The following is an 18,141-nucleotide window of genomic DNA, read 5'->3' on the forward strand; positions in this document are numbered from 1 at the left end:
CACGCGTGCCATCATCCAAGCAGGCAGCCACACGTATCCCAGATACACACTCACGCACACACCCTACACACGCTACGGCAGCTCTGACCAGTCCATCAGGGATGACAGCCAGCGGGGGCTCCTCCGACATTCCTTCGCTTCATGGGAACCCCCTGGCTGGCCCACCCCGGCTCCCAGGACATCGGTATCACTGTAGGGTCAGAAGATGACCAAAGCTACCTCTCGTCTGCCCTCGAGGCAGACAAGAAAGACAGAGGGAGGGAAGGAAAGACTTCCCTGGAGAGGTGGTAGGGACCCCCGAGAGGTCGAGGCCACCAGTGAGGAGTCAGAGTCACCTCCTCCCACCCTAGACAGGCCCCTGGCCCAAGAGAGCCCCCTGTCCCTGCCTCGCCCGTGGAGCACTGGCTCCCTGGAGCCCTGGGAGCCCGGGGTCCTGGCCTGGCCCTAGTCTCCCGGATTCTGGGGCTCAGGGTGGTACTCACGGGTGCAGGCTGCGGATGGCGGGTCCAGGGCCGCGCGGTAGTAGCTGAGGTCACAGCGGCAGGCCTGGGCAGCGGGGGCTGCAGAGTGGCTGTGGGGGGGGCAGCGGGCGCAGAGCTGGTCCCCAGGGGCCGACTTGTAGAAGCCCAGCTCACAGGCTGCGGAGGACAAGGCGGCTTCAGGTGAGCCAGCCGGGCCCCCCTGGCAGGCCCCGGGACGGCTCCCACTCTGACCCAAGGCTTCCAGCGGGATCTCCCAAGGGGCAGGGGCGCAAAACTTCATTGGGGATGGAGGGACTGATGCACAGAGAGGGCCTGGGACTTCCCCAGGGCCGCACAGCTAGTCGGGGGCAGAGCTGAGCCCGGGACCCTGATTCCCGAGTCCCACCCTGCCGTCGGCACAGGACAGAGCCTCCTCAGCCCAGGGCTGCATCTCATCCAGCGGCCCCTTCCGACCCAGGCCTGTCCCCTGCCCGAATCTGTCCCTCACAGGACACCGGTCCCCGAGTGAGCCACTGCCTCGGATGTGCGGGTCACGAGGCTGAGCATCCGAGGGTTCTGACTCAGGGAGGAACGACAGCTGGAGAGGAACGGGGGTGGGAATGTGGCTGGAGAAGAGAGACAGGTGGTAAGACCCCAGTAAAAGTGCAGATGCCAGGCCCCGCCACAGCCACCTCGTGAGAAGCGCCAGGTGCAGGGCCCAGGACTCTGTCTTACAAGCCCCCCAAGTAACAGGGGCTACCTGGGAATCGCAGGCTCTCGCCCCTCCCAGAGCCTGGGTCACTGTCACCTACCCTGTCCTGTGGGTGACCCTCTCCTCATCGCCCACCTGGACGACCCGGCCTTGCTGCACAGTCCCAGCCGCCACCTGCCGGCCCACCCGTTCAGCCAGTATTTACGAGCACCAGGCACTGACACAGCCACGAACAGGATCGACACGCATCTGCCCCCACGGAGCCAGCCTCTTTGAGGGGGAGACACCCGCCGTGACGGAGGCTGTGCTCACGGCCAGGAAGGAAATAAAGCAGGTGATGCGGCGAAGGGTAAAGGGTGGGAGGAGCTCCCTTCCCGGAGGAGGAAATGATACTCAATCCTTGTCTAAAGAGTAAGAACAAGTCAGCCATGCAGGAAATGGAAATATTCTAGATTGAGGAACTCCCTGAATGGACACCCAGCCTGGGTCACTGGCAGTTCCAACCCTCATGGGCCCCCCATGGCCTGAACAACAGCGCCTGGCATTCAAAGCCCTTCTCCAGTGTCACCCCTCCCTCCCCATCCACAGGCCGAACTGAAGGACTGGCCATCCCCCACATCCAGTAGTGTTTCCTGCCTCAGGGCCTTTGCACGTGCTGCGCCTGCTTCCCGGGGTGGCCTGGCCCTTTGTCAACCTGTCGAACTCTTTCAAGATTCGTTTTAACTGTCCCTCTGAATAAGCCTTTCTGCACACCTCCACGTGCACACACACACATACACAGACACAGACACACACAGGTGCCCAGAAGCCACCGCTCCCTGCCCTAGTTCTGCAATCTCTGCTCAGTAGCACCACTATAGTGTACTTGTTTATCTGTATGTCCGACTCTCCTAAACCAGAAGGTGCTTGTGGGCAGCTCCCTGTGCATTAGCTGCAGGGCTGCCTCCTTCATCTCAGCCTTCCTACTGTCTGGTTCAGAGCAGAAGTTACCAGAGCCCGTAGGAGTTTTCCAAGTGAGCCAATCCCGTCATTATCCGCTCTGGGCAGAGGGAGACCCCGGGGAGTTCAGGACCAGTGCCACGGGCCAGGCAGCTGCCCGCTGCACCGCGGACCTGACCTCCTTTGCAAGAGCGACCACCGGGAAGTTCGCCGGGATGTCTAGCCACCGAGTCTCAATCTGGAAAACGTGGCGCTTGAGAGGAGCTTCACTTGAAAAGTCGTCATGTCATTTTCTAAATTGTACCTCCTCATTAGAGCAGCGAAAGTCAAGTTAATTTGTAAAATTCTCCAAGCTCCAGAGAACACCTGACGCCGGGAGGAATGCCACTGCCCTTACGTTTGCTTCACAGACTGAGGCTGTGGAGCCGGTCGGGGCCTGTGGTTTCAAGGGCTGAGAAAATGTGCCTCCAGTTTGGGCTCCTTCCCTTCCCGCTGGAGAGACCCCAAGAGGCCTTGGGCCTACACGGAGCTGGGAGCTGGAGGCCGTAGGGCCCCTGGCTGACACACTGTGATCTCCCCTCCTCCCCCTCCTCCCAGAGCCCCCCTGAGACCCGGTCCTGGGGCACAGCCGCAGAGCCTTCCTCCAGGCCCAGGAACCGGGCAGCGGGAGCCGGCTTGGCACCTCATCAGCAAATACCGGTGCAACCCGTCGTTGAGCCGAATGAGCGTAGCCCTCCCGGTAATGAGATCCACGTCGATTAGCATTTCCGGGACTGCTCGCTCCTTCTGCCCCCCATTTATCCCCTCACCCCAATTTACTGAGCGGCTACTCCGGAGCCGAGATAAGCAAGAGCTGGTCCGGCTCTTAGGGAGCTGAGCAGTGAGAGGCACAGAAAATGTGCGGCGACACCCTGGTGTGATTCGCAGCACGACGGCCTGCGGTCCCCCAGTCCCCCACCGGTCACTGAGTTCATGTTGCTCTTGTCGATTAAGAGCAGAAAGTCGGGAGCAGGCTGCCCGCACCCCCCCCTTCTGGTCCAACCCCTCCACCTAGGCTAAGGGACGCTGGGCAGGTGGCTGGGCCTCAGTTTCCTCATCTGTAAACTGGGGATAGTAAGAGCACCACCTCCTCGGGCGGCTGTGAGGCCGCTGCGAGAGTGAGTACATGGGGATTCACGCCAGGACCGTGCCTGGCCCTCACCGCAAGGCTACGCGGCTGGCGTTATCACCCCTGTCCGGCAGGGAGGACGCGGGACGAGCTCCTGGGCCTAGGCCGGGTCGGGGAGCCTCTGGGGCCTGGGCCTTCCCCCCACCCAGCCTCTCAACCCGCGTCCAGGGCTCAGAGATGGCCCGGCCGTTCTGCTGCTCGCCAGTGGGCGGTTCTCACGCTCTGCTAATACCCATATGGCTATAACGTGTCAAAGCCAGATTAATCCGCGCAATGAAAATAAAATAATCTTTAATAAGAATACTAATCACCAGGCCTCGGGGAGCCCGGAGACCTGGAGGCAGAGCCGGGAATTAATGGCTGAGACAGATGGACCAGCTCTGGGCCGGGGCCCGGCCCTGCCCGCCGACCCGGGGCGCTTCCGGAGCCCGCGTGGCCGGCGTGTGGGCCCAGCGCCAGGCGGGGCCGCTGCCCCTGCGAGGGCACCTTGCCCGGGCCGCCCGTCAGGCCGGCAGCTGCCTGCGGCCCCACCACCTCTCCCCTCTCCCCCGCCAAGAGCCTGAGATTTGACAAATAAGGTGTCTGCCGGTGGATGACCAAAGGAAATTAATTCTAAATCAGATTTTAAACACAGTCAGGAAGGCAAAGGAGCTCGTCGCTCACGCGCCCCCTCCGAAACGAGACTCTCTGATATTTATAGAAAAATGATTAGGGCCTCCGAGGGTGGTTTGCATTCTGCGCCCAGGTGACGGGAAGGATGGCAACCGGGACCTCAGGCTGGGGCTGCTGCTCCCCTGGGTGACGCTCCGAGAGGTCGGTCCCCGGCCTGGGGTGGGGTTGGGGGTGGGGGTGCTGCATCCAGTGTGGGGACAGGTCACGGGTCTGGCACTGTGTCACGAGGGGAGCACTCTGGTCGGGGAGCTGGGAGGTCTGGGCCCCAGTCAACCACTCCTAACAGCGAGCCCCTGGGCCACTCACTTCAGCTCTCCGGGCTCCCCAGTTTGCCACTGGTAGACTGGCCGGCTCCCCACGGCTCTGACGCTCCTCAGTGGGTCTCTGAGGCCCGAGGGCAGTCTCCAGAAGGTCTCCCAGAGCCCTGTGACTGGCTCGATCCCTTCCCCTGCACTCCACTGTCTTCTCCGTAAAACCAAGTGCTTCCTGGCCACTTCTGAGGACAGCTGTGAGGGCAAGAGCAGCAGGGAGGGGGCCTGCAGGCTGGGAGGTGGCCATCGCCATGGGCCGACCCCTGCTGCGGGCCTCGGGCTCTGGATCCCTTCCTTTTGCTGGCAGGAAGGCAGTGGGTCTGGGCTGAACAAGCCGGGACCCCAGAGCCCAGCCCTCCCTCCTCTGCTGTTTGTTCGGGGACAAGTACCCGATAGAGAAGGGGGGGCGGGGGGGTGGCACCCACGGTCCTCAGTGTGTCCCACCTGGGGAGCACAGGGGAGCCACAGCTTTGAGAGGACAACTCATGCAGCCCAGAAAGGCACCCCACTCCATTCTGGCTCCTGCTTGGCCCCCAGTACCCCCCACTCTCAGGCTACCCACCCAATGAGGGGTGGGGACGGGGCCCGAGGCAGGGCCCCCAGCCTGGGCCTGCCATTTGTGCAGGGGCTCGGTGTCAGACCCGTGCTGCTTCTCCCAAGGAGGTCACACAGACAGTCACGGAGACCCACCCACAGGAGTGAGAAAAATCTCTCCTTGTGCGGCTTACGCCTGGCATCCCATCCCCAAACCTCTCTGCCTGCAGTGCATTAGGAATTAATATTTTTTATAAAACCTGTAATTATCTTGCAACTGGCATAATTACGTGGTATTGTGATTTAAATGTAAAATTCAAAATATGCTGCAATTTCCTAACCCTGCTTTGGCGTTTCTTTGTGATTTTTTATTAACGTGCCAGCAGTGCCAGGCAAAGGGGAGGCCTCGGCCTCTCCCAGCCCTGGGAAGGTCCTGCTGCTCCGGACTTGGGAGCTTCTAGCGGGAGTTCTCCCCTTGACTCGCTGTGCGGCCTTAGGCAGACACATTCCCTCTCTGGGCTCCACTTCCCACCCCGTCAAACTAGGGGGCTGGGGCGGGACCCCAGAGCTCTGACGCCATCATCAGGAGGATCAGTGTCCTTCCCCTGGGCCAGTGTGTCCCACTGCCCGCTGGACAGACAGGTGGCTTACTTGCACTTGCAGAATAAACCCAGAGCTGGGGACAGCAGCTGACCTTGACTGTGACCAGCACCACTGACCAGCTGGCCTGATTATTACGGCCTCTGCAGTGCTGGTTATTACCTGTTCTGCTGTCACCCCAGGGTCAGTGGGTAGTGGGGTTTGGCAGTTCAGGGCCCTGGAGGGAGCCAGCCGGGGATCAGAGCCTACTCCGTGATTTAGGCTGAAGGGCTCAATTTGTCGCATCTGTAAGATGGGGATACGCTACCTCGCTTAGCGGACTTCCGTGAGCATGAGAAAGCATGTGAACTCCCCAGGGCAGGGACACGCCAGATGCTCAACAGAATGACTAACTGCCGTGACAAGTAGGAAGTGCTCATTAACGTGCCTAGCACATGGCAAACACTCAAAAATTGTTGCTAAGGGACCTTACTGTCCCCATCGGAAGGAGGGGCTGCTGGGAGCCAGCTCTGGTGGGGAGAGCAGTCAGGATACACCTGGGCCACCTACACGTGGCTTCCAGGCAGCCAGACCCGACTCAGGTCCCAGCCCCACCTCCCACAGCTGTGAGGCCTGTGCAGTGACACTACCTCCTGAGCCTCAGTTTCCTCATCGGCAAAATGGAACCGCAACACCTGCCTTGTTCCAGTGAGCAAATGAAGTGATGTGCGTGAGCCTAAAGGCAACAGGGATGTTTGTCATCCCCCCGCGGGAGGGTGACAAGTATAGGGATGGCGGATATGGGAACCAGGAGAGGTTGGCAGCCTGGGAACCTGACAAACTAGACCATGGGGTGTGAACAGGTCCAGAAACAGGCAAACGTCACAGAAGGTTCTGGGAGCCAGGGCTCTGCAGAGGTGAAGACTCACGGCAGGCGGGAGCATGACGAAGATTTCTAAAGGGACCCAGAGAGCCCCAGGAAGGGTCAGCAGGGGCGTTGCGGCTGGATGGAGTATCCTGATCCCAGACAACTACCCTGAGCGCCGCCTGAAATTGTCGGCCTGTGCCCTGCTCTGTCCTGGGAGCACCAACGGGTCTTTCCTGCCTGCTTGGGGCCGAGGGAGGGCTCCCATCCCAGTTCCTATCTGGGGCCAGGCCCCAGTCTCTCTGATCCCTGCACAGGAACATCCTCCTCCCCCAGGAGCACCAGTGGTCCCAACAGCAGGCTCCACGATGCCCTGAGAGGCTGGGCAACCATGTGTCCAGCACACCCTGACCTGCCCGGGGAGGTGAGAGAAGGGCAAGGGGCAACCATGTGTCCAGCACCCCCTGCCCCGCCCAGGGAGGTGAGGGAAGGGCCAGGGGCAACCAGGCCGAGGCCACTAACAGCTGGGGCGCCAGCTATCTGGCCAAGCAACTCCTGCAGTGTCCCGGGTGCTTGGGACGCCTGGCTACACCGCCCTCACGTGGGCACTGTGCAAGTGTGACACACAAGCCCGCAGCCTGGGGTCTGGGCCCTGCTCCTGGTCTCTGGCGTGGGAAGCCGAGGAGCGCGCTCACCGAACAGGTGCCATGCTGTCCCATTCTCGGCCTTCCCCTTCTCAAGGACCTTGGCTGCCCTCTCCCACGGGTCCCTGGGTAAGATCCCTCCAAACACAGGCAGGCTGGGTCAGGTGGCCCAGTGACACACTCAACCCGGACAGTGCTCCCTGGGGGCCCCTGCCCACCATACCTTCCCACAGTGACCCCATACCACACTCATGCCCCCGGGACCGTGTCCCCTTCCCTCCACTCCACAGAAGTCTGGTGCTTTCGAGCACAGGCTCTGGAGCCACAGTTCTGGGTTCCAATCACAGCGCTGCCTCTTCCTAGCTGTGTGCCCCTAGGCAAGCTGCTTTGTCTCTCTGTGCCTCTGTCTCATCTACAAAGCCAGGGCACCAGTCGCTTCTGTGTCATCGGGTAGCTCTGGGGACTAAGCAAGTTCATAGGTGAAAAGTGCCTAAATAATGGCCGATATAAGTGAGCACATGGTACTGTTCCCTCACACGGGCGTGTACCCAGCTAGACGCCCAACCCTACGGGTGTCCTCAGACGTACCTCTCCGCAATGCCCACAGAGGGTCCTCCTGGCTGCAGTGTCTCCCGCCCCCTGCTACACACGCACACACACACACTCACATCCCCGTGTATTTGTGACACAGAAACACTAGAGGGTCACCCATCTTCCCAGAAACAGTTTGCCACCCGTGGGCTGCGATGCCCCCCGACACCCCAGCAGCCCCGCCCGGACTGAGCCCACCAGCCGGCCGCCCACGTGTGGCGCGCTCACCCACACAGGCATCCCGCCGCTCCTCGTAGCCAGCGCTGCACACGCACTTGCCAATGGGCACCAGCCACTCGCCCTCCGCGCTGCAGTACATCTTGGGCGTGTCCCGCTCCTCTGAGTGCCGCACGCACTGGCCCCGCACCTCCACCAGCGAGGACGAGTCGGCCCCCGTCACCGCCTCCGAGAAGGCGGCCAGGTTGCGCACCATAGTGGGGCACTTCTTGTAATAGATGCGGAGAGACAGGATGGCGAGGCAGGCGCCGATGTCCTGGAAGGCCAGATAGAAGCCGCGCTTGCTGAGGGGGCCCACGCCGCGCACCTCCGTGTTGAGCTTGAGGCGCCGCACCCCCAGGTCAGCACCCGTGAAGCTCTCGTCGGCTGCAATGGTGTCGATTTTGAGGAACTGGCTTTCTTGCGTGCTGGCGCCCAGGTCACGGTCCGACTCCAGGTAGTAGAGGTTAAAGGTCTCCTTACAGGTGCCCAGCACGCCGGGCATGCTGTTGCAGTCACGCAGGGTGAACTTGATCTCGGCGTAGACACGCCGGGCACCGTCGCGGGGCACCCAGCTCGTGCGCAGCCAGTTGTTCTGGTTGGGGCTCATGACGTTGCACACCTGGTACGTGTGGATGGGCTGGAAAGACTCGTCCACCTCGTTGATGGAGTCCCACTGCGGGCAGAGAGAGCACAGCGCTGAAATGAGAGTCAGCACCCCGCCTCCTCCTGCCAGTCACCCTCGCCTCGTGCCCCGTGCACGGTGCCAGGGGCATCCCTGGGAAGAAGCCGCAATGTTCTCTGCCCTTGTGTTGCCGGCCTTCTACTGACCATCACTGTGACGTGTGATCCCAAAGACTGCCACAGCCTTCCGAGAAAGTGTTATTGGCCGCATTCTACAGGTGAGGAAATAGGTCTGAGCCCCATGTCTGAAGTCGCCTAGCTAGTGAGGGGTGGAGTCAGCACTGGAATCGATGCCAAAGCTACAAAACCCCACCTTGTGTCTATACGGCAGCTCCAAATACTCCCAGAGCTGGAGGTTGGGTGGTTGACTTTGCTTGGGTAAGTCAGGGAGCCCACAGGTCCAGTTTCCATATCAGCTGCCAGAGGGATCTTTCTAATGCGTGAACCTGACTGCTCAAATCTTTCAGCAAGGGCATACCAGGACGTGGGAAAGATGAATGTGGTGGTTCCTGTGCCAGGTCCTGGCCAGGCATCAGTGATTCAGAAAGAAGTGGGACACGATCAACAGAGTGAAAGGCAACCCATGGAATGGGAGAACAGACCTGCAAATCCCGTGTCTGATAAGGGATTAGTATCCAGGATATATAAAGAATTCCTATAACTCCTACAACTAAAAAAAAAAAAAAAAACAGCTCAATTGAAAAATGGGCAAACGACTTAAGTTGACATTTCTCCAAAGAAGATGTACAGATGGCCAAATACTCCATGGAAAGATGCTCACGGTCACTAACCATTAAGGGAAATACAAATCAAAACTGCAAGGAGGGCACTTCACACTCGCTAGGGTGGCGATTATCAAAACAACAGGATGTTGGGGAGGATGTGGAGAAACTGGAATGCTGGTGCACTGTGGGTGGGAACGTAAAATGGGGCAGCTGCTGAGGAAAACTGCGGAGGTTTCTCAGAAAGTCAAGACGAGACCTGCCCTATGGCCCAGCAGTCCCACTTCTGGGTATATACGCAAAAGAATTGAAAGCTCGGTCTCAGACACATACTTCTACGCACAACAGCAGTGTTCACAGTAGCCAAAAGGCAGAAACAACCCAAATGTGTCTGCTGTCGGATGAATGGACAAAATGTGGTATATCCAGACAACGGGATAGTATTCAGCCTTAGAAAGGAAGGAAATTCAGACACCTGCTACGACACGGGTGACCCTTGAGGACATTACGCAACGTGAAATAAGCCAGTTATGAAAGAACAAATATTGTTATGATTCCACTTAAATGAGGTACTTAGAACCAGAGAAACGGGAAATGGAATGCTGGTTGCCAGAGGCTGTGAGACTCAGGAAGGGTGAGCTGGTGTTTCATGGGGACCGAGTTTCAGTTTGGGAAGACGAAAAGAGGTCTGGAGATGGACGGTGGTGACGGGCACATGACACGGCGAATGTGCTTAATGCCACTGAACTGTACGCTTGAAAAGCAGTCACGATGGTAAATGTTATACGTATTTTACCTCAACTTTTTTTAAAAAGAAAGAAAGGAATGTTCCAGAAACACTCCCTTCCCTTGAGGGCCTCACAGTCCCTCATCAGACAAGGTGGTGGAGGGCTACATCCAGGGCGTGGTGGGCATCCAGGGGGTGGTGAACACTTCCTGCCCCCTGAAGCAGGAAGCTCTTGCAGGGATGGGAGGGAAGAGCCCCTGCGAGGCTGGGAAGTATCAGCAAGTTCAGTGAGCACCAGATAGTCCAGGTTGGACACGCAAGATGCACGTGGAAGACCCAGTGTTGAGAAATGAGCCAGGATTTGAGAGGTCAAGGCCTCTTGGTCTCTAACCTGCAATGTGACCTTGGGCAAGTCGCTGTCCTCTCCGGGCCCCAGCCTCCCCAACCGCAGAGAGCTGGTCGGCGGGAGCAGTCCTGGTGGGCTGAGATCAGCGGACTCCGCAGGGCCCTGAGGAGGGGCCGGGGCCGAGGGGGAGACGGAGGGGATGGGCTCTGGGTCCCTGCCTTGGGTTGGCCAGAGATGCAATGCCTTGCTCTTCTCTCTTGGGCCTCTCAAGTGCAATGCCCTTGAACTAGAGACCCCATCACTTCCAGGGGGGGCGGGAGGTAAAAACCACTCCCTGTGATGTTCCAGGAATCCGTGGAGTTCTGAGTGACCCGCAAATGCTGGAGTGGGGACCACGGGGGTCTCAAGTGTTTCCTGTCGGACAAAAAGCCCGTCCACCTCTTCTTATCTTGGCCGGCACGTGGTCTCAACCCTCAGTGCCCACGTCTGTAAAACGGGGCTCAGACAGGCCCACCTCAGCGAGGCTTGAGAGGAAGAAAGGAGAAGTAGCTGCCAAGCGCTTGCCTTGGGCCCGGCCCAGCAGGCTGCCAGGAGAACGGGACTGATGGAAGCCGTCCTGGCAGCATCGTCCCAGCCCACTTGTGCCCGCCTGCAGGGACCCCTGGGGGGAAGAGGTCCGGGGCACGCCAGCCTCACCTGAGAGTTTCTGCCTCCTACGGCCCTACCCCAAAGACCCCACACTGCAGCCAGGGCCCCTGGGCGCTGCTGTGTCACATCTGGGGTTAGAGTCATTGTCACAATTAATGGAGCACCAAAGAGCCAGCCAGCTGCTCCCTGTCTGTTTGCTGCCAGGGACCTGGATAAATTAATCAGCTCCATCTGAGTCTGCTCCAGCCGCTCTACCAATGCCAACGGCCCGGCCTAGCCCCACCAGCCCCGGGGGCTGCCGCAAACACCCAGGGGGGCACAGACTCCTGGGGGCTGGTGCAAAGATCAGCCCTGTTCTCCACGTGGGCAGCCCCACCCGGGCAGCCCCACCCCGGCCTTCTAAGCCCTGGGGGGCTCCTCCTCCGATGCCCACCCCCCACCCCACCCCCATTGCTCTGCAACTCTGTCCTCCATCTGGAACCAGCTGGGCAGCCCTGGGGACCTCCCCTCCCCTCTCTGAAGCTTGTGCTTCTCATATGTGAAATGGGCTGGCGGATGCCCGTCCCTTCCTCTACTCCAGCGGGTGGTGAGGACCGGGTGAGACAACAGAACGTGCCTCTCATCTAAGGCAGCCTTGGTTAATTCACCAGAAGCGATGGAACAGGTCCCAGTGTGTGGGGGGTGGGGCACGGTCGGATTAAGAACCTGGGTCCCCGGCGGGGTCAGACTTCCCCTGACCCTAGCAGAGTCACTTAACCTCTCATTGCTGCTGCGGGTGTCTCACCAGGACAATGTCCCTTTCATGCATCCTCATTGATGACAACTGTACAGAGCAGGTTCTGTGATCATTTCCGTTTATCAACGGGGAGGTGGAGGCGAGGTAAGTGACTTGCCTGAGTCGCACTGATTAGAGGCAGCAGCGAAGGGTCTCATGCAGGCCCAGCACCCCCGGCCTTTGGGCTGTGCAGCCTTGGCCTGACAATCCAGTAACTCTGCTCATGCCGGAGACAGCCCTGGAGGGCCCTTGCTCCCAGGCCGAATCAGAGGAACCTCACAGAACCTCAGTGACCATGTCCACAGGCTCCCTAGCCAGCTGGGCAGGAGAATCACCTAGAAAGCTTATGAAACAAAAGATTCCCAGGCACCTCCCTAGCTCCCCTGCATGAGGGGACCTGTATGCCTCACTTGCTAACCTGGGACAGGTTCAGGGTCTTGAGTTTGGGAACCAGGGATCTCACCCATCTTCTTTCCCCTCTGGGCAAGCCCAGTCTCCAGGCCCCATAAAGATGGAAGGCGGACCCCGGCTCAGCAGACAATGCTGGAGGGCCTCCCACCCTCTCACGACGATGACACAGACCAAAGAGAACGCAAGGGACTCCATGTAGGCTCTGGTCCAGAGCGAGTGGGGTTTGAGACCGTCCTTTGGAACCTGTCTGATGCTGGGCAAGTTATTCCCTGTTGCTCTGAGCCTCAGCCTTCTCATCTGTGAAATGGGGTGGTGGTACCTACTCACGGGACTGGTTGTGGGGATTAAATGAGATTACACCTGTGAACCGTTCAGAGCGATGTAACTATACCTTATTTGTTCTAACTTCCCAACCAGATAACTCTGAGCCTTGCTTTACAGCACCCTGCAAGCCAAAGAACCGTCGATTTCCAGCACGATCATTGGAAACACGCCTGGTCATGCTCTCCACCTGCCTAAAACCCTTACAACTCCATGTTACTCTAAAAACCAAGTCCTAAGCTCTGAAGAAGACAGAGGGACACAGACACCCGGAGCCCAGCTGGGGCCAGGCCCACTCCTTCCTATGCTGGGTCTCAGGGGAAAGGCTGACCCAGCCAACAGCCAGAAAGTCACCTACTCAAGGGTTGGGCCCTGCCATTGGCAGAGCTGGCTCACTCCATCAAGCCCTTTCACACCCTGCTCACAGCTGGGAGACGGCCATCGGGGCACACGCAGAGGAGCATTTCACAGGGAGACACTGAGGCCCAGAGAGGTACAGAGATACCTCAAGGACCCTGCCTTTGTCTGCAGGCAGGGCTGACCCACTCAGGCAAAACGGAGTTCCCTCCGGGTTCCTGGGCCCACGTGGCCTGCTGTGAGGCTCCCTGAGGCCTGGTGCGTGGGGACTGATGACAGTGGACTCAGCTTCCTACTGCCTGCAGACGACAGCTCCAGAGGGAGAGGAGGGGGGCTCTAGCCTGGCCCTGATGAAATGTGAAGAAATACTCCCACTCCCTTCACAAATATTAACTCTTGATACCATTGTCACCATTATTATTATTACTATTATTATTATTTAATTTATTTATTTTGGGGGAGAGCACAGAGGAGCAGCAGACGGCCCCTTGAGCAGAGAGTCTGACGTGGGACTTGATCCCAGGACCCTGAGATCATGACCCGAGCCGAAGGCAGACGCTTAACCGACTGAGCCACCCAGGTGCTCAGTTATTATTAATCGTTGTTATTAATATTATTACCCTTGTCTCCAGAGCCATGGAAGCCAGTGTTCATGAAAGAAGTCACATGTGCATGACGTGCTTGTGTCTGGCGGGCATGTGTGTGTGCGCTTCCGAGCACACTTGCAGAAGGAAATGTCTGTGACATGCAACCATAACGCCCACTAACGACAATGACAGCGATAACGCATTCAGTGAGGGCTCACCATGCACCAGGCATGGGTCCAAGAGCAGGTGTCACCTCCCCTCATCCTGACAGCAAACCCCACGAGGTGGTCACATGCTCATCCCCTTCTACAGACAGGGAACTGAGACTCCGGGAGTGAAGTGGTGACCCCCAGGGCCACCCTGCTTGTCAATGACACAATCACATTGGCTTTACTGCTGTGCCCCCTACCCCACCCGCCCCGCCGCAGAGGGATGGGGCACGGAAGCCTTGCCCCTGGATGCCCTGGGATTACCAGGCCCACTCCCCAGGGGGACGGCCTGGGGACATATCACCTGAGAGAACATAACCCCTAGAGACCTGATGGGCTCACCCAGGGTCCCCATGGAGGCCAGATGGGCATGGGGGCCTGGCTACAGTGGGTGCTGGCTGTACCACCTGGATGATTCCGATGGAAGAGAGTACCAGGTGGGGGCTCCAGGGGTCTGGGTGACTCCTGGTGAAGGCAGGGCATGAGGGAAGGGATCAATCCCGAAGGTGAGAAAGGCCTGGCTGGGGACCTTCCCTGGCCCTGCTCCTGGACACTGTCCCGAGCTACCCTGGGCCCAGCTGTGGCACGTCATGACTCTGTAGGCCCAGGACACAGACATAAGGATCCCACACCTAGGGCCTTAGGCCCTAGGAGCCCGGCACCAGGGTGTAATCTCAAGGGTCTGCATGAAGAAAGGAAGGTAGGAAGATAGGAAGGAAGGGATGGAGCGCGGGGAGAGGTGAGAGGGAAGAGAAGGGACAAAGTGAGGGAGAGAGTCAGGAGCTGTTTCTAACTGCTGGGTGGCCTTGGGGAAGTCCCTTCCCCCCTCTGGGCATCCACTTCCTTCTAATCTATCTGATGATAGGACTGTGAGTCCCAGCCTTTCTCTGCTCACACAAGATGGCAATGGCCCCACTGCTGGTCACTTACCCCGTGAGCCGGGTACGTGAGCCAGCCCCAGTCTCCGTGGATGGTTGACGTGTCCAGCAAGTTCACTGTAAAAACAGGTGACGAGGGAGCATCAGACCCTGGGACACCGTTCCCCGGCTCCACAGAGCAGCCCAGCCTGGCCACTGGTCTGCTCTCAGCCCCCGACATGCCAGCTCCGTGCCTCACTCCCCTCTCCTTCAGAGCCCGCTTCGAGTTGTTCCCCTTGCCTGAAGCCACCCTCCACCACCTCTGCCGAAATGTGATCTCCCGAACCCCCAGAACACAAGCCACCCCAAGTGCCCCAAGCTCCCTGGCGGGTGATGCAGTGGGATGGCTCAGGAGTCCAGGAGGCCTGGGCCAGAGTCCCAGTCCTGCCACTTCGGGGCTGTGTGTCCCTGAACAAGTCCCTGCTCCCCCCTGAGCCTCAGTTTTCTCCTGTGAAAAATGGGTGTGACGGTGGGTCCCGTCTCACGGGGTGTGGTGAGGACAGCCTCATCTTCATCTCACTCAGGGGACACAATGGCAGTCAAAAGCACCCAGCAACGTCTGCACTGTGAGGTCGTGGCTCCTGCAGGAGGACCCGCCCCAGCTTTGCAATCACCAGCGTCCGCAGGAGACACCTGGCACCTAGTAACTCCTCTGAGCACATGTGACGTGGAGAGATCTAGAACAGTAGAAGCCGCCCCTGCTGTGTAGGCACCTACTGTGTACCGAGCTCTTCGAGGGGCGCTTTAGACGCCGCATCCATAACCTGCACGACAGCAGCCACCGCCGAGAGGTGGTGGTGACTCTTCTCTCCGTTTTACCAGTGAGGACACCGGGCCTCGGGAGTTTTCTGGAATGTGCTCGGAGCCCTGCGGGTGTGGCCGGCAGAACTGGTGTTCAGAGCACCCACTGAGGCCGCCACGGAGGGCACCACCAGCCCCAGCACCTGAGCCCCAGAAGCAGAACCCGTGAGCAGTCACCGTGGCTGGGAGGAGCGCGGGCCTGAGTGGCAAGGCTCTTCTAAGCCAGAAACCCCAAAGGGGACCCCAGAACCTCAACACCACGTTAGGGAAGACCTTTCCTTTGGAGTCGGACGCGGCTGGGCTTCAATCGCAAGGCGGCTACCCAGTAGCAGGTGACCCTTGCATCCCTGACCCTGTTTCCTCATCTGTAAAATGGGGCTAACAGCACCTAGACAGCAAACCCTAAAGCCTGGAGCCGATGATGCCTCATTAAAGCGAATTTCCTTCCCCAAAGTCCTGCCCCTCCGGCCTCTCTCCTTGTACTCAGACCTACCCCCTCACTGTAAGGTGATGAAGGAACATGACATTGTCAAGAAATGATGGTTTGAATCTCAACTGCTGTGTGTCCCCCTGGGGGGGGTCCCTTCACCTCTCTGGGCCCCCTGCTTCCTTTGACCCGTCTGGTGATGGTAGTAGGACAGGGCTCTTGGCTCCCGTTCCCAGCTCACGCTCTCTTCCACGTCCCCCCTCTGCCAGCCTGCAAGTGTGGGCCTCCAACCAGGCTGGCTGGGGCAGGTTGCAGGGTGTTAATGCCGGGGTGGGGGGGGCCCTCCTGGAACTTTTCTGCAGGGAGGCGGGTGTCCTTCTGCCTGAAATCTGCATAGCTCTGCGCCTGCCCCTCAAAGATGGAGACAAGTGTCTTCAGGAAACCTTGGAGTGGGGATGCTCTTATTTGCTGATTTTCTCCTTCCTCTTACCCTCCCACCCCGCTGTCGGGGACCCCAGAAGGGAGGCCTGCTGGAGAGAGAGGCTGCAGACCCACGGAGGGGCCTCTGCCCTCCTCCCCGGGGTCCCCAGGGCTGGGGGGGGGCATCAGGGGATGGAGCCAGTGTCCGCAGAAGGATCTCCCCTCCCCAGCCGGCCCCACGCCAGGGGCGCAGGCAGAGAAGCCTTCCCGCCTCCCTCCCTCCCTCTCAGGCAATGGAGAGAAAACTGGGTCAGGCAAGCTCTCTCCTCCTGCTGGCTGGTGGGAGGGGGAGGGGGCCGCACTGCAGTTTCCCCCAGACCAGCAGAGCCTAGGCTGGGGAGAGGATGGGGACCGGGGACCCGTGGGCTCCCCCATTCCAACCCACATTCCAGATGGGGGCTCAGAGCTGCAGGGCCGGTTCTCTGGCTTCCCCTGGACGCAGCTCAGACCTGCTCCTACCCAGGGGGCAAAATCAGCATAAATGTCCACCATTTAGACTCCTCCCCCCGGGCCTTCACTCTTGGGGCAGACCCCACGTTCCAGGCCCTTCCCACTCCGGGAAGCCTCACAGCCTTTGCAGCTGATTCTTGATCAGCCAGCCAGGGGGCTCAGATAATCCAAAGATAAGTCAAAAGTCGATTCTATTGGATTCAGGAAGGGCTATAGGATTCCAGCGCTGCTTGTTCCAACTCCTTCTAGACGCTTCCTTGTCCCTGCCCTCCTCTCCTCTCCCTTTGTCCCCTCTTTCCTACCTCCCATGCCTTCCCCTGGGGGGCTGGGCGGGGGGCACAGAATGCCTGCCAGGGAAGCTCCAGGCCCACAGGGCGGTTCTTCAGGGCTAGAGAGAATTCTAGCAGAGGCCCACCTGGCCCAGGCCTGAGTCGTCTTGGAAATTCAAACCCCTCTGGTCACCAGGCCTGGGCTCTCTCCTGCCCCTTGCCCAGCCGGCCTGGAGGGCTGTGTGACATCTGTGAAGTCAGTTCTCCTCTCTGGGCCCATCTCCCCATCTGCCAATGGGAGGACGGGACTCACGGTCTCTCCAGGAAGAGAATCACTTCACCCTTCTGTGCTGTTTCCTCATCTGCAAGATGTCTGTAGGCATCCCTCTTGGGCCTACCCGCCCGGGCTGTTCTAGGAGATCAAACGGGTCCCTCTCCTGCTCTGAGAAGCACAGATAATTCCTAAGCCTTTCCTGTTCCACTGTGGAAAGCATTATGCGATTTCTTTTTTTCTCCAGCACCGTCACCTTCCCCCATTCCATTTCGCTGAGACTAATACTTAAATTGATTTACATTCCCCGAGGACGCAGTGCATGATGGTGAGGCTGGAGAATTCGGGTGGCCAGGGGATGTCAGCCAGGATGTGAACGCCTGGGCGATCACCCCAAAGTGGTGGATAATCCACACCAGAGAGTGATAAGCGGCCATGAGCCTGCTGGGACATGGGGGCCCCCATCCTGCCCTGTGACGGACCTGGCACAGGGGCACTTGGCCGGGCTGGGGCACCGCCGCTTTTGTAGGAGCCCAGCTGGGAGCAGACACCCCTCCCTGGGTGCCAACGGTCTCCCTTGCCAGTCTTGGCACTGCACCAGCCCAGGAATGACCCGGGAGGGACTCCTGTCCTTTGGGAGGGAGGGTGGTCCTATGTGGAACCTGTGCCCCAGGCTGCCCAACCTGCGTGGCTAACCCCCGCCCCGCTGTGGGGACTCTGGACAGGCGAGGACTGGCCCTCGCAAAATGCCTCCCTCGGCCCTGGACAAAGCCTTCCCTGCCCGCCTCTTTCTGTGGACCTTGCCTCTTCCCCAACTGCTGTCCCTCCCCTGGATGTGTCCTCTCCCTCGAGCCAATGGCCTGTCTTCTGCAGGTGAGTCTGCTCAAAGTCACCTCCCCAAGGGGGGCCCTGGGGTGTGCCCGTCTGCAATTCTGGAAGGTGCTGCCTCCTTCCTGGAGAAGATAACTGAAGCGAGGAGTTGAGGGGGTACCGTCTGAAGCCCAGAGCCTCCGTGTGGACCCCCCAGCATCCTGCTGGCAAGAAACT

The 18,141-nt window shown here is 59.4% G+C and overlaps 1 protein-coding gene across 1 annotated transcript in view; it reads right to left on the minus strand.

The window, feature by feature from the left end:
• Window positions 1-18,141, minus strand: part of EPHA8 (EPH receptor A8) — a 33,663-nt gene that overhangs the window by 13,726 nt on the left and 1,796 nt on the right. The window contains exons 2-4 of the mRNA XM_041767129.1: window positions 14,410-14,474; window positions 7,705-8,368; window positions 483-638 (exon numbers count right to left, since the gene is read on the minus strand). Of these exons, the coding sequence (XP_041623063.1) occupies window positions 483-638; window positions 7,705-8,368; window positions 14,410-14,474 (885 nt within the window). The remainder of the gene's footprint in view (window positions 1-482; window positions 639-7,704; window positions 8,369-14,409; window positions 14,475-18,141) is intronic.

This window comes from Vulpes lagopus, chromosome 8, assembly GCF_018345385.1.
Source record: "Vulpes lagopus strain Blue_001 chromosome 8, ASM1834538v1, whole genome shotgun sequence".
In the NCBI taxonomy this organism is placed as follows: domain Eukaryota; kingdom Metazoa; phylum Chordata; class Mammalia; order Carnivora; family Canidae; genus Vulpes; species Vulpes lagopus.